At 34.0% G+C, this 12,705-nt stretch overlaps 1 protein-coding gene across 30 annotated transcripts in view; it reads right to left on the minus strand.

Moving 5' to 3' along the window:
* Nucleotides 1-12,705, minus strand: part of LOC106881627 (protein lev-9) — a 654,521-nt gene that overhangs the window by 87,699 nt on the left and 554,117 nt on the right. For all 30 annotated transcript variants that reach the window (XM_089356222.1, XM_089356227.1, XM_089356218.1 and 27 more), the window contains 2 exons: nt 6,640-6,724; nt 2,217-2,308 (listed from right to left, as the gene is read on the minus strand). In XM_089356222.1, the coding sequence (XP_089212348.1) occupies nt 2,217-2,308; nt 6,640-6,724 (177 nt within the window). The remainder of the gene's footprint in view (nt 1-2,216; nt 2,309-6,639; nt 6,725-12,705) is intronic.

Raw genomic sequence — 12,705 nt, forward strand, 5'->3', positions numbered from 1 at the left:
ATCTCCTCACGTGATATATAATCGCTGCCTCCGTATGTAAATGTTTGATTCCGATGCTATCATATCCAACTGGCTCCTTTGAATCTAGAACACGCTGACATCTTCAATCCGCTCGCTGTAAGCATGCATCTGCACGCTTGACATGAGCTGCATCGTGTACGCTGTCTGTTTACTGTTTACTGTGTTTCACATGTTAGGCTGCACATGCTAAATTTTATGATTTCGCAAATACACTCACACATACACTCATACTTATACAATCACTCAGGGAAATATATACCACTACATCTCAGGGCATCCCCATACATTACATACACACACACACACACACACACACGCAAACACACGCGCGCGCATGCACAAATATATATTTTTTTCTTTGCACACACGAAGAATACCTCAGTCCAGAATTGGTAGTATACCATAATACTGCCGGCTATCTAGTATTTCTAAGGGTGAACGTGCTCTATTTTTTACTCTAATGCGTTCTTAAGGGAATACACCTCAAGGATATATATATATACATATATATATATATATATATATATATATACACATACACACACACACACTCACGTATATATATATATATATATATATATATATATATATATATATGTGTGTGTTATATACTTGCCCAGGCACACGCATATATACGAAAAGTTCCTGGCTTTAAGGGTCTCGCGAAAGCTCTGGTTGTAAGATTTATTTTACTGGGCTTAGAAAAACTGAAGGACCGCTGCAATAAGTGTGCGTGAATCCGAGCGGAGAATACACTAAATAAAATCATAATTAACTGATCATCCTGTGTTTTCTTTCACCCAAAACCAAGAACCCTTCAGTATCCCTTCGTATATATATTTCGTGATACACTAAAATGCTATGTACAGTACCAGAATTTTCGAATCAAATCAAATATAACAAACCACTCCAAAATTTTCTTCAGTAGAGTAAAGACCTGCTAGTTTGTAGTGGCATCAAGCCGTATACACTTTTCTCTACTCTAGGCACAAGAACCGAAATTTTGGGGGAGGAGGCCTGTTGATTAGACCGTCCCCAGTTTATCGAAAGGATGGAACGCAAAGTCGGCCTCCGCGGAATTTGAACTCAGAACGTAAAGTTAGACGAAATACAGCTAAGCATTTTGCCTGGCGTGCTAACGGTTCTGCCAGCTCACCGCCTTCGAGACGTATAAATTGTAATAATGAAATCAAACCATATAGTGATATTTTGAAATCATTTAATACGTACCTTTCATGTTTGTCACCGAGTTTATTTCAAACCCATTCTCTCCCCAAATTCGTGAACTGTATCGGCTTTTACTTAGATATCTATGCTACCAGACAAACATCATCTCGTTTTCTTTCAATACCATTTACTTATACATTCCATACATCCTTTCCTACTCTCTCCACTGTCACTTCACATATCCCTCACTTCATTTTACCGCTTTTTTTCACTCTATCTCTCGCTCTCTTATTCTGTCTTTCTCTCTCTCCCCCTCTGTATACATATCTTCCTCCAAAGTAAATAGCCAACTTACTGCTCTAACCACATGTCTCCAGCGAAATATCTCCTGTAAATTTCATCATATTTTGAACCGCTTCAACTGGGGATGGTTTATATAATAGAGGCATTACCTATATTAGATTACTCTAACCGGTAACGTACGTATAAAGTGATTTCGAAATATTACTGTTTCGACTCTATTGTTACAAAAATATAACACATTCACGCTCACGCGCGCACACACACTCATACACATGTATTTCTTCAGGGTGCTTCAAATTCTAAAGAAATGAATCTATCTTTCCACTTAGAATAAAGACATCAAATATATATTAGACAGTAAATAAAATACTTCAACGATAATCGTTAGTCCCTGAAATATATTTTGATTCGAAAACAGTCCTTCTTCAATAAAAAGTTCATAAGAGTGAAATTGAAGAGGAACAGAAGAATTTAACATTCCATAAGTTACACACACACGCATATATATATATATATATATATATATATATATATATATATATATATATATATATATATATATATATATATATATATATATATATATAAGTTTAAGTTCTTAATTCCCTGCTTGTGGTTGTGCCAGTTGCACTTACGCAATATGCCGCACTTATCTATATATATTCTAATTGTGATATGATGAGGATCTGTTATACTTTGTGCGCATGGAGATTATTCATACATACCCCAACATTTCGGTGGTGGATGGGACCATGCTCCATTATCCTGACATTGTGTGGAAAATGATGGTCCGTCAAATGTTGTTCTTACATTGCATCTGCAAAATATAACGATGAAAAGCATTGAATCTGTATTCAATTACAAGCATTTATTGTTTTAAATAACATTTATACTAACATATTAGATAGCCTAAGATACGAGAGTTAATTAGGACATTTTAAAGCATGGCAGGATTATGCTGCTGTAGTTTATATGAGACTGTGCGTCTATAGCTTTTTGCAGCATCGATCCATAAATGTGAACGCTCTTCCGGGATCTCCATATTATCCCACTGTACATTAACAATCGGCCAACCAAATTCATACATACCAACCTGCCGCCCTTTAAGAACTAGCATAAAATAATGACATTGTTTGAGAAAAAGGGGACATAATCGCTGAATTACCCTGAATTATAACGGAGCATGAATATGATTAAAGTTACTGGTGTTGGATCTAAGTATCTTTATTCCATCAATGTTTATTTTTACTTCGTTCAGTGTGAGCTGGTATAGGTAGCTGTTGAGTGCAGGAAGGAAATTAGTTTATAACCATGATAAAATGGGTTGATTTCAATTAGCAGTGTGCCTGTTATTAACTGAGAAATGCTTTATGTTGTTTGAGTGTAATTCCGACTGGGTCAACAAGAGGAGAAGAGCAGGTAAGAAGCCGTAATTACAATCAGTCACTAGCACCACTTAATAATGAAATTTGTCCTTGAAATATCGGGTGAATCTGGCCAATATCTACACCAACTTGATCTACTATAATCTGGTTATGAAGTTGAGACGAAGGAATAAATTGTTAGCATTAAACCTATATACATCGATGCCTCTGAGTAGATACAGGTGACCTTTGAAGGTGAAAAACAAAGAAAAATTAAATATTTGTGATATAACACAGCTATAACATGCAGGCGAGGTTTTGATTGTCAAGAGAATTACATTCTCCCAGCATTTGTGTGTCGAGATGCCTTCACCGAGTATCGCATGACATATCTACAAGCGATTTCCTAGGAGAGTTGTCTCGTGTAAGAAATGCTAAAAGGACCCCTTTCCTCGTTTCAATTCTTTTCGGTCTAACTGCAACTCTAAATAAATGAACTATGATGTGGCTTGTAGATTTTTCGCAAACCACAATATATTCTTAAATCTTATATTTCCTTTGTGACTTTGAATACACAGTAGTTTGCTTTGTATATCACCAACTAATTTACACAGCTCTTGACATCACAACATTGTACGCAATGCACAAGTTGAAATGTTAATCGTTTGACATCTGTAATGTTTTCAGATACTTGCTGCAGTCTAACAAACAGACAATGCGATAGATAAAAGGTTTACACCTGAGTGATATAAACAGTTGTCGGCACTCCGTCGCTTACGACGTCAAGGGTTCCAGTTGATCCGATCAACGGAACATCCTGCTCGTGAAATTAATGTGCAAGTGGCTGAGCACTCCACAGACACGTGCACCCTTAACGTAGTTCTCGGGGATATTCAGCGTAACGCAGTGTGACAAGGCTGGCCCTTTGAAATACAGGTACGATAGAAATAGGATGAAAGAGTGAGAGAAAGTTGTGGTGAAAGAGTACAGCAGGGTTCGCTACCATCCCCTGCCGGAGCCTCGTGGTGCTTTACGTGTTTTCGTTCAATAAACACTCACAACACCCGGCCTGGAAATTGAAACCGCGAACTTATGAGCGCGAGTCCGCTGCCCTAACCACTGGGTCATTGTCCTCCGCGATATAAACAATAAACATCTCAAAACTATTCTGAGCAGTAACGCAGATTCTCTGAGTAACCAGCTCTGGAGGAGAGTCATGCTAGTATTTATAGCCTATTAAAAAACATTTTAGTCTGGCACTACTACAAGAAAGAGGTCGATTCTTTCCGGTACAAGCTTTGCAGAACGGATGTGTGAGTACCGGAATCTGACTGAGAGAAGAGAAATGTAACAAAAGTGTCGTGCATGGAGTGGCTTAGCGGCATGCTGCCCACTAATATTCTGTTCATATTCTCGACATCTAGGCTTGTATCGAATCTCTGTAGAGCAGATCCGTCTGTCTCGCGAGTTAAAGAGAAAAGATTGTTTCGAAGACAAAGTAATGATGTAGACAACGCTTCTACGTTATTCTCTTATATCGTCTTGTGCTATATTTTATTTCATCAACACTTGCCAATAATCATAAATTTATCATAATCCGAAGATGTTTATTGTTACAGGAAAATAAAACGATTTTTATTAATTAATCCTATAAACAATTCAATACACACTCACACCCCAAATCCCACGCCGATATATATAAATATATATATATTTATATATGCATGAGTGTCTATGTGTGTGTGTGTGCAGGGATGTATTTGCGTGCTTATATATATTTAAATACAGAGAAATCACATGCGCACATTATATATGAGTGCCTCTGTGTATACACATTATATATGGGTACATATATATGAGTGCCTTTGTGTATACACGCATACCGATATATATATATATATATATGTATGTGTGTGTGTGTGTGTGTGTGTGAGTCCGTGTGCGTGGTGTGTCGGCGGGTGTGTGGGTGTGTGAGTGATAGAATAGCGCAAATATAATAACAGAAATGAAATTAAATGTTTCGGATTAAAATTTCCATTCATAGATACAAATCTATAAATATATGAAGAACTTGATACAAGTTGGCAAAATATTATATATGAATATATGAGTCTGCGTGAATATGTATGCGCATGCTTATATATCAGTGTATGTATTTATGGGTGTATCATGAAAAATGAGTAGGAAAACTGAAGCAGTAGGTTGACGTCATTCAGCTATGTGAGGACAAAAAAATATTTGCCTTACTCTGCTCGGATTCTTTAATATCAACATTGTTTAAATTGTTTTTATTGAAATAAATCAAATAGGAATATTTAATAATCACACATATTCCCAAACGACGCACATACGCACAAAGCTTGAAGCACATAATCACTGACATAAAAGCATACAAACAAGGTGTTATGTATGTACTTATGATATACACTATGTATATGTTTGCATATATATATACGTGTGTATGTGTGTAATGAGTGTGCTTGTGTATGGGCGCATACGCATGTGTGAGTGTGTTTCTGTGGGCGTGTCCATGTATGGATGTTTGATATAAATGTATGCATGTAAGTAGGTATTGATGTATTGTGCGTCTGTGATGTGATAAAAGGTATTCCTCACAACCTCAAAGTTCCGTGTTCAGTCCCACTGGGTAAGTATCTTCTACTCTTGCCCCGGGATGACCAAAGACTTGTGATTTGGTACACGTAAAGAAGTCCATCGTGTATATATATATATATATATATATATATATATATATATATATATATATATATATATATATATATATATATATATATATATGAGGATCGAAGCTCCACAAAGATCAATCACCAAAAAAAAAAAAAAATCACAAAAAAAATAATAAATGGCATAATGGATCTTGAATATTGGGCTCGACTTAAACAGCTGAAGCTCTATTCTCTGCAACGCCGCCGTGAGCGATTCATCGTTTGAACCACATGTTCCTCACTCCGACAAAGAGCCGTGTTCCAAACGTCATTTCTACTCTTACATTTGTATCTGAAATCTCACTGATCGTCGGTCTAATACATTCCCTGAGTAATGCCAATTCCGTTTTCTTGATCTTCCCTGTGTTTTCTTTCTTGGAATTGCTTATAGATGCATACATATAAATTGACCAGCATTATTTTAATGACCTAGCAGAAGTAAGAGGCTGTTAATGTTCACTGGAATTTTTTTCCTACTAGGCCTGTAGTAGATTTGTAACTATTCTGTGGCACAGAAGTATTTTTGACTTCTATTTCTAGCGATGTGGGGGCTCATGTGGTTCCCTCGTGTGTGCATATATTGTATGTATATATTTTATTAATTTCCCTGTAAGGCTGATAATTCGCTTGTCACTTGTGATGATATTCTCGTAATATCATCCCCCTTATATATATAAACCAGAGAAGGCACAGATATGTGACAGAAGGTGGAGAAAAATAGCACCCGAATACCGGAAGTAGAGTAATGTACTTTATTATGAAAGCTGCAAAAACATCACAAAAAACTGTTACTCAGAATTTCACTTTTCCGTTCGTCGGAGAAAGTGAGACTAAGTAAAAGTTGTTTTGTGCAGCTCCAATGATTATATATATATATATATATATATATATATATATATATATATATATATTATATTATATATATATAATGTATACACACACATATATAAATTCCAAAATACATACATAAACACACGCGCGTGCATATATTTATATATAATAAATATAAATTTAGTTGTATAAATAAATCGCATATGTATTCAATTGACATTGCTTACCTGAAGAAAAACACCGCTCCGACTGTTGTTCTGTGGCCATCTAAATACCCATTCCATAAAGGGCCTGGAAGACCGCAGTTTTTTTCTGTAACTCGAAAGAAAATATATCATAATGTAAACTTGTTTAACATTCTGAATTCATTCCATGTATTGAAAGCTGGTAACATTTTCTTTCCATTTCTATTAATGCAGAGTTGTATTTGTACATAAAATGTAAACATACGGTGCAAGAGACAAAGGTTCATAACTTAAGGATCTATCTATAAATATATTACGTATTTAAAGATATGAAACAATACGTTATGTAATTCTGTAATTCTGAAACATACGACATATTTTAATGTTCCTTCTGACAATCTTAATTCGCAGAAGAATAATAAAAATTGTGTAGTTTAGCCTGCGAATTTACCATGAATAAAGTCATATTAATATTTGCAAATATAACGTTAAATTTCATGCTTACATAATTATGTTGAGAACAGTGTGACCTCTAAAATATATACCAAGTACATAAATAGTGGACAATATTCATAAGAGTCTATTATTTCGTCAGAAATGTGTATTGCTTTAAGAAAGTTTTACTGCTTTAAAAAAATCAATCATACGAATGAAATATGCATCTTTGGCATTATTTCGATCAAAATGCAATTATCTGTTGATTGTGATGATAGATATCAAATACGATGAGAATGACAAACTTACATGATGATGATGTAGACTAGGAGAAAGAAAGAGGAAAGAAATAGATAAAGATCATGGGTTTGGAAATAATTTTTACTGTAAATGCGAAATTATTTTATACATGTTTGATTTGAAGTTTGCAATTCAAAATGTGTCGTCGTTATAAACTTCACGTTTAGGTGAGGTTCTGGATATCTTATTAAAAAGGAAAGATATATTTCCATAATCGTTTTCTTTTGTTTTTGATGTTAATTTATTTTTAACGGATTCAAAATAAATATATTTTTTTCTAATGTTTAATAAATCAAATACAATATTGATATTTGTTTTATAATGATTATTGAAAAATAATAACCTTCAGCTAAATAGTGATATTAGAATTATTTTTTTAAATATCTTCTTTTATAATCAATATTTAATATAATATAATGTGTGAGCATATATTTGTACGTATTGAATAAGAAACAAAACGTAAATTCGAAAAGATTTATGAAAGAAAAAAATGGTTAAAGGAAATATTTTAGTTTAAATATTAAGATGAATGGGTGTATAAGGAAATTGATTGGAAATGAAGTTGTTTATCAACAAACATTTCCAGTAAATGTAGCTTTTTGTAGCATGGCAAGCTCTCGGTAACCTTTCAACTTTAGCAGATACTATGAAACCTATGCTGGAAATGAAGGAACAGGGAGAACAGAAGCAAGTGGGGAGAAATACTAGAGACAAGAGAACCAGTTGATTGATGACAAAATAATTCTGATAGTAGTATTAGTAGTAGTAGAAGTAGAGAGAGAGAGAGAAATAGAAAAAGGAGGAATCTCCTAGAAATACACTTTAAATGCTGCAAGAAAAATAGCAAAGAAATAAATCTGATGAAACTAGAATCTGAATAAATTGAGGCGAGATATATTAAAAAGCAATGCTTGAAGGGAAACTTGTGAAATATTATTTCTCGTACTCTTTTGTTCATTAGATCTTTCAAAATAAGTTTTGACGGCTATAGCAATACTAGGTCACTTCCCTTTAGTTGATTTATTGATTTCGCTTTAGTTTATAGTTTATTTAAAGCAATGAATTGACAGAAATTGTAACAAACAAAATGTTTTGCAGCATTGCTTCCGTCTATTTAACATTGAGCTCCTGTCCTGGCAACATGAGCTTTATCTAACTCTCTCTCTCTCTCACCCTCTCTCTTTCTCTCTCTGTATATATTCTTTTATTTGTTTCAGTCATTTGACTTGGCCGTGCTGGGGCACCGCCTTTAGTCGAACAAAGCAACTCTAGGATTTAATCTTTGTAGGTCAAGTACATATTCTACCGGTCTCTTTGCCAAACCGCTAAGTTACGGGGACGTAAATATGCCAACATCGGTTCTCAAGTTATATATATATATATGTATATAAATATACATATATATATATATATATAACGGGCTTTTTTCAGTTTCCGTCTACCAAATCCTCTCACAATTGCGTTTGACGGCCTATAATTGGCAAGTCGGACAAAATGCTTAGGGGCAGTTCTTCCGGAATTACGTTCTAACTTCAAATTCTACCACGGTTGATTTTACTTTTAATCCTTTCAGGGACCCACGAAACAAAGTACCAGTCGAGCAGTTGCATCAACGGAGTCCACTGCTTCCCTCTTTCTCTTCAGATTTCAGGCTTTGTGTCGAAATGAGAAAGAATTATTGTGTTGGTGAACATGTGCAGTAAACTACTACTACTACTACTACTACCGCTGCTGCTGCTGCTGCTGTTGCTATTGCAGCCGCTGCAGCCTAATAACGCATCTAAAGATACTTCTGGTTCATTCTGAACTACTACTATGAAATTGAGGATTACTAAAGCTAACTACATGAGGTTAAGCCTAATCATATTACCAGCCCAGCAACATTCACTGCCTCTGACTATACGACTTTTGGAATACTTTAGAAAATATATCTTGTGATTATTAGATATGAAACTTTCGCTAAGTTTCGTCGCTCAAATACGAAAATTTCCCCAACAGGCATTTTTTTTTTTTTTGGTAATATTATGAAAAACAGCCTAAAGCTGGAAGAATGTTTAGAGCGTCGAAAACAAATACAGTACGAAATTTGTTCTCTATCTGTACATTCTGAGTTCAATTCCTGCCGAGATCAGCTTTGCCATTGATCTTTGATGAGTCCATAAGATAGGGAACCACTCAAAGGCTGGAGTCGAAAACATTGACTATTCTCCTCGCCTCGAAACTGTTCGCCTTGTGCCTAAACCCCAAGCCATTACACTAGTAAGAAATCCATATGTACCTTGTATACTAATCAGACGGAAACATTTATAAAGGTACCAAGGTACATATTACTGATTATTTATCTAAAACCTGTAACAGTGAACATTGTGACTGACAGCGAAACTCGTGGAATATCAGCTACCTGTTGAACAGACTATAAAATTGATAGCTGTCTAAATTATCATATATCTTGCAGAACACTCATATACAAATACACACATATATATATATATATATATATATATATATATATATATATATATATATATATATATATATATATATATATACATACATACACACACACATGTCAATATATATATATATAAATATATAGAAATATGTCTGTGTGTATATATATGTGTATGTGTATGTGTGAGTGTGTGTATCAGCACGAATCGTTTAGTCATATACAAATATATATATATATATATATATATATATATATATATATATATATATATATATATATAGATAGATAGATAGATAGATAGATAGATAGATACATACATACATAAATAAATATATAGATATATGTCTCTGTGTGTGGATATATATGTGTCTGTGTATGTATGAGTGTATGTATGAGCACGAATAGTTTGCTAATGCTTTTACAGTTATTGTAATTGTGTTATTAATATTTTCTCTTTAATGGAGTCTCTAACCAGTTGTTTGTTTCACATAATTGATTAATAGCCACTAAACGGCTTCTCTTATTGAATTTGCTGAGACCGATAAAATAGAATATAAAATCAACAACTGTTCATATCACATGTTTAATAAACATATATGCAATCAAATGCCCTTGCTCCAGATGAATATTCTAATTTCCTGTGTATATAATGGTTTACATAGTCAATTTTATGAACAACCTTTATAAACCTATCAGAAAAATACGCAAGTGTTCTTTAGTAGAGCGTGCATATAAAAATATGCATCAAACTTATAACACAGGTTTTCTTTTGCTTTTACGTAAATTATCATCAACGACGTTTTGTGTTATTACACCAAACAGACTGATAACTGAACTAGACGATTGCGGTTACTCTTCTCTCTTATGAAGCAAAATATTTATATTTGAATATGAACTACAATATATAAGCACACGCACGTGTACACGCACATACATACATATACACAAACACGTGTGTTTGTGTGTGTGCCTGCGTGTATGTGCATTATAAAAGAAACAGATTTGGATCGCGATCAATACGACAAATACAGAACTGTAATTGAAGCCATTCGTTTATTCTTTAGTTCCTACGTATCTTTGTATCGAAATCTGTCTCAATGCCATTGACCGCGGAATCAATACCGCAGCTGTTATTATATTTGGACAATTCTTTTTATAACTTTTGTTGTTATCATTTTATCGCATATTTAGTTGAACTTTAATTTTTGCACGTTGATAATTCAGTCTGCTACAAACCTAGTTTCAAGTAAATCAATAATGAAGTGTCATAATTCTGTTACCTTTCATGTATTACTAATTATTTCATAAGAACAGTTAGAAACGTAACGTGGACACGTAAAACAATATAAATTGCTTCTAATTAACAAAAGGTAAAAATGAGAATACATATCGTAAACAAAGGAAACAAGTATTTCTCTTTGTATTTGTATGTATTTGGGTCTTTATTTTACTGGCTTCAGTCACTGGAATGTATCCATGCTGGAGAGCTAGAATCAAAAGCTTACGTTAATTGCAATGACCCTAAGAATTAGTCTTTCGTATAGAGATATATAGACTTATTCTTGAATATTTTAACTACTAGTGCAACGACTACTACTGCCACAATTAATAAAGAAAAAAAATTATGCTATTTTCCCCGATCACAACTCGTAAGTTTCTTCTTTAAACCATTAGTGCTCAATTATTTTTATTTGATTTATTAGCAAAAATATTTTTATGCAACTTTATCTGATACTTAATACATAAAACAAATTCTATTACATATTTTAAAGACACTCCAGTTCTGAACACTAACTAATAATATTTCAGAAAATTACAGGTGTTGCAGAAATATGATAGACTATCCTTCTAGTCCTTAAAAAAGGATCATGGGCGCTAATGGGTTAAGCAAATAAGCTCAAATTTTTGGTTATCTTACTTGAAACTTTCCTTCCTTTCTCGTTCAGCCAACTTTTCTCGAGGCCGATGTGACCACCCAGCTCACCACGTCTTCCCCCATCCTCCGTACACTCACGCATGGTGAAGCACACATGCTCTCCTACCTCTACTTCCTCTTCTCCCTTTTCCCTTTTCTTCTTCCTTTTCAATGCATCTTTTGCGTACCTTATTTGCTCATGCACGTGACACTCACCACCACTACCTCTACCACATGAAAACGTCCAGAAATTGAATCACAAACGTCGAGTCATCGGCGACTAAACCATCAACCCTGCAGAACTTACTTTGTGAGGAAGGTTTATTTATTCCTATTTAGCTACATTGCAGGATGAAAAACAAGACCTGTCTAAGACCGATGAACTCTGAGGGGTCAAAGGCTATCCAAATAGTATTTCTTCAATAGTTGTACTACCGACGAAGCCATTACAACAGTAATGGTGATGATGATTTTGCCAGATTTCCGCCTTAAAAGAAATAATAATATTCTAAGCATCATGAGGAGACGATTTGTTAATTAGTAGAAATAACCTTAGTAAATAATCATTAAGCATTCCAGAGTAATTTCTGAGATGGATACAAAAACGATTTAAATATAAATATTCAAACTGAGCTCAAAATCAATTCCTTTCTGAAAACAATCTACGTTTCTCTCTCTGTATGTAAGAATAAATAAACTACGGGAAAAATGGAAAGTACATTACGGTATTTGTAATAAGAAATTCTTGGTTGCTAACAAGAAATATAAGTAAATATTTGTAAATTGTTCTCCCTTCCCCCTATCTATCTATCTATCTATCTATCTATCTATCTATCTATCTACCTGTGTGTGTGTTCTCTTATTTGTGAATCATCATATATTGTTCCACATATAGTGTAATTTCACCATACAAAAATATGTAATACACACACACACACACATAAGATACACACTAGTAGATGTATGTATGTATGTAAACCTACGGAAATGTCTATTCTAGGCGTAT

This window comes from Octopus bimaculoides, chromosome 8 (genome assembly GCF_046866305.1).
Source record: "Octopus bimaculoides isolate indiv1 chromosome 8, ASM4686630v1, whole genome shotgun sequence".
Classification (NCBI taxonomy): Eukaryota; Metazoa; Mollusca; class Cephalopoda; order Octopoda; family Octopodidae; genus Octopus; species Octopus bimaculoides.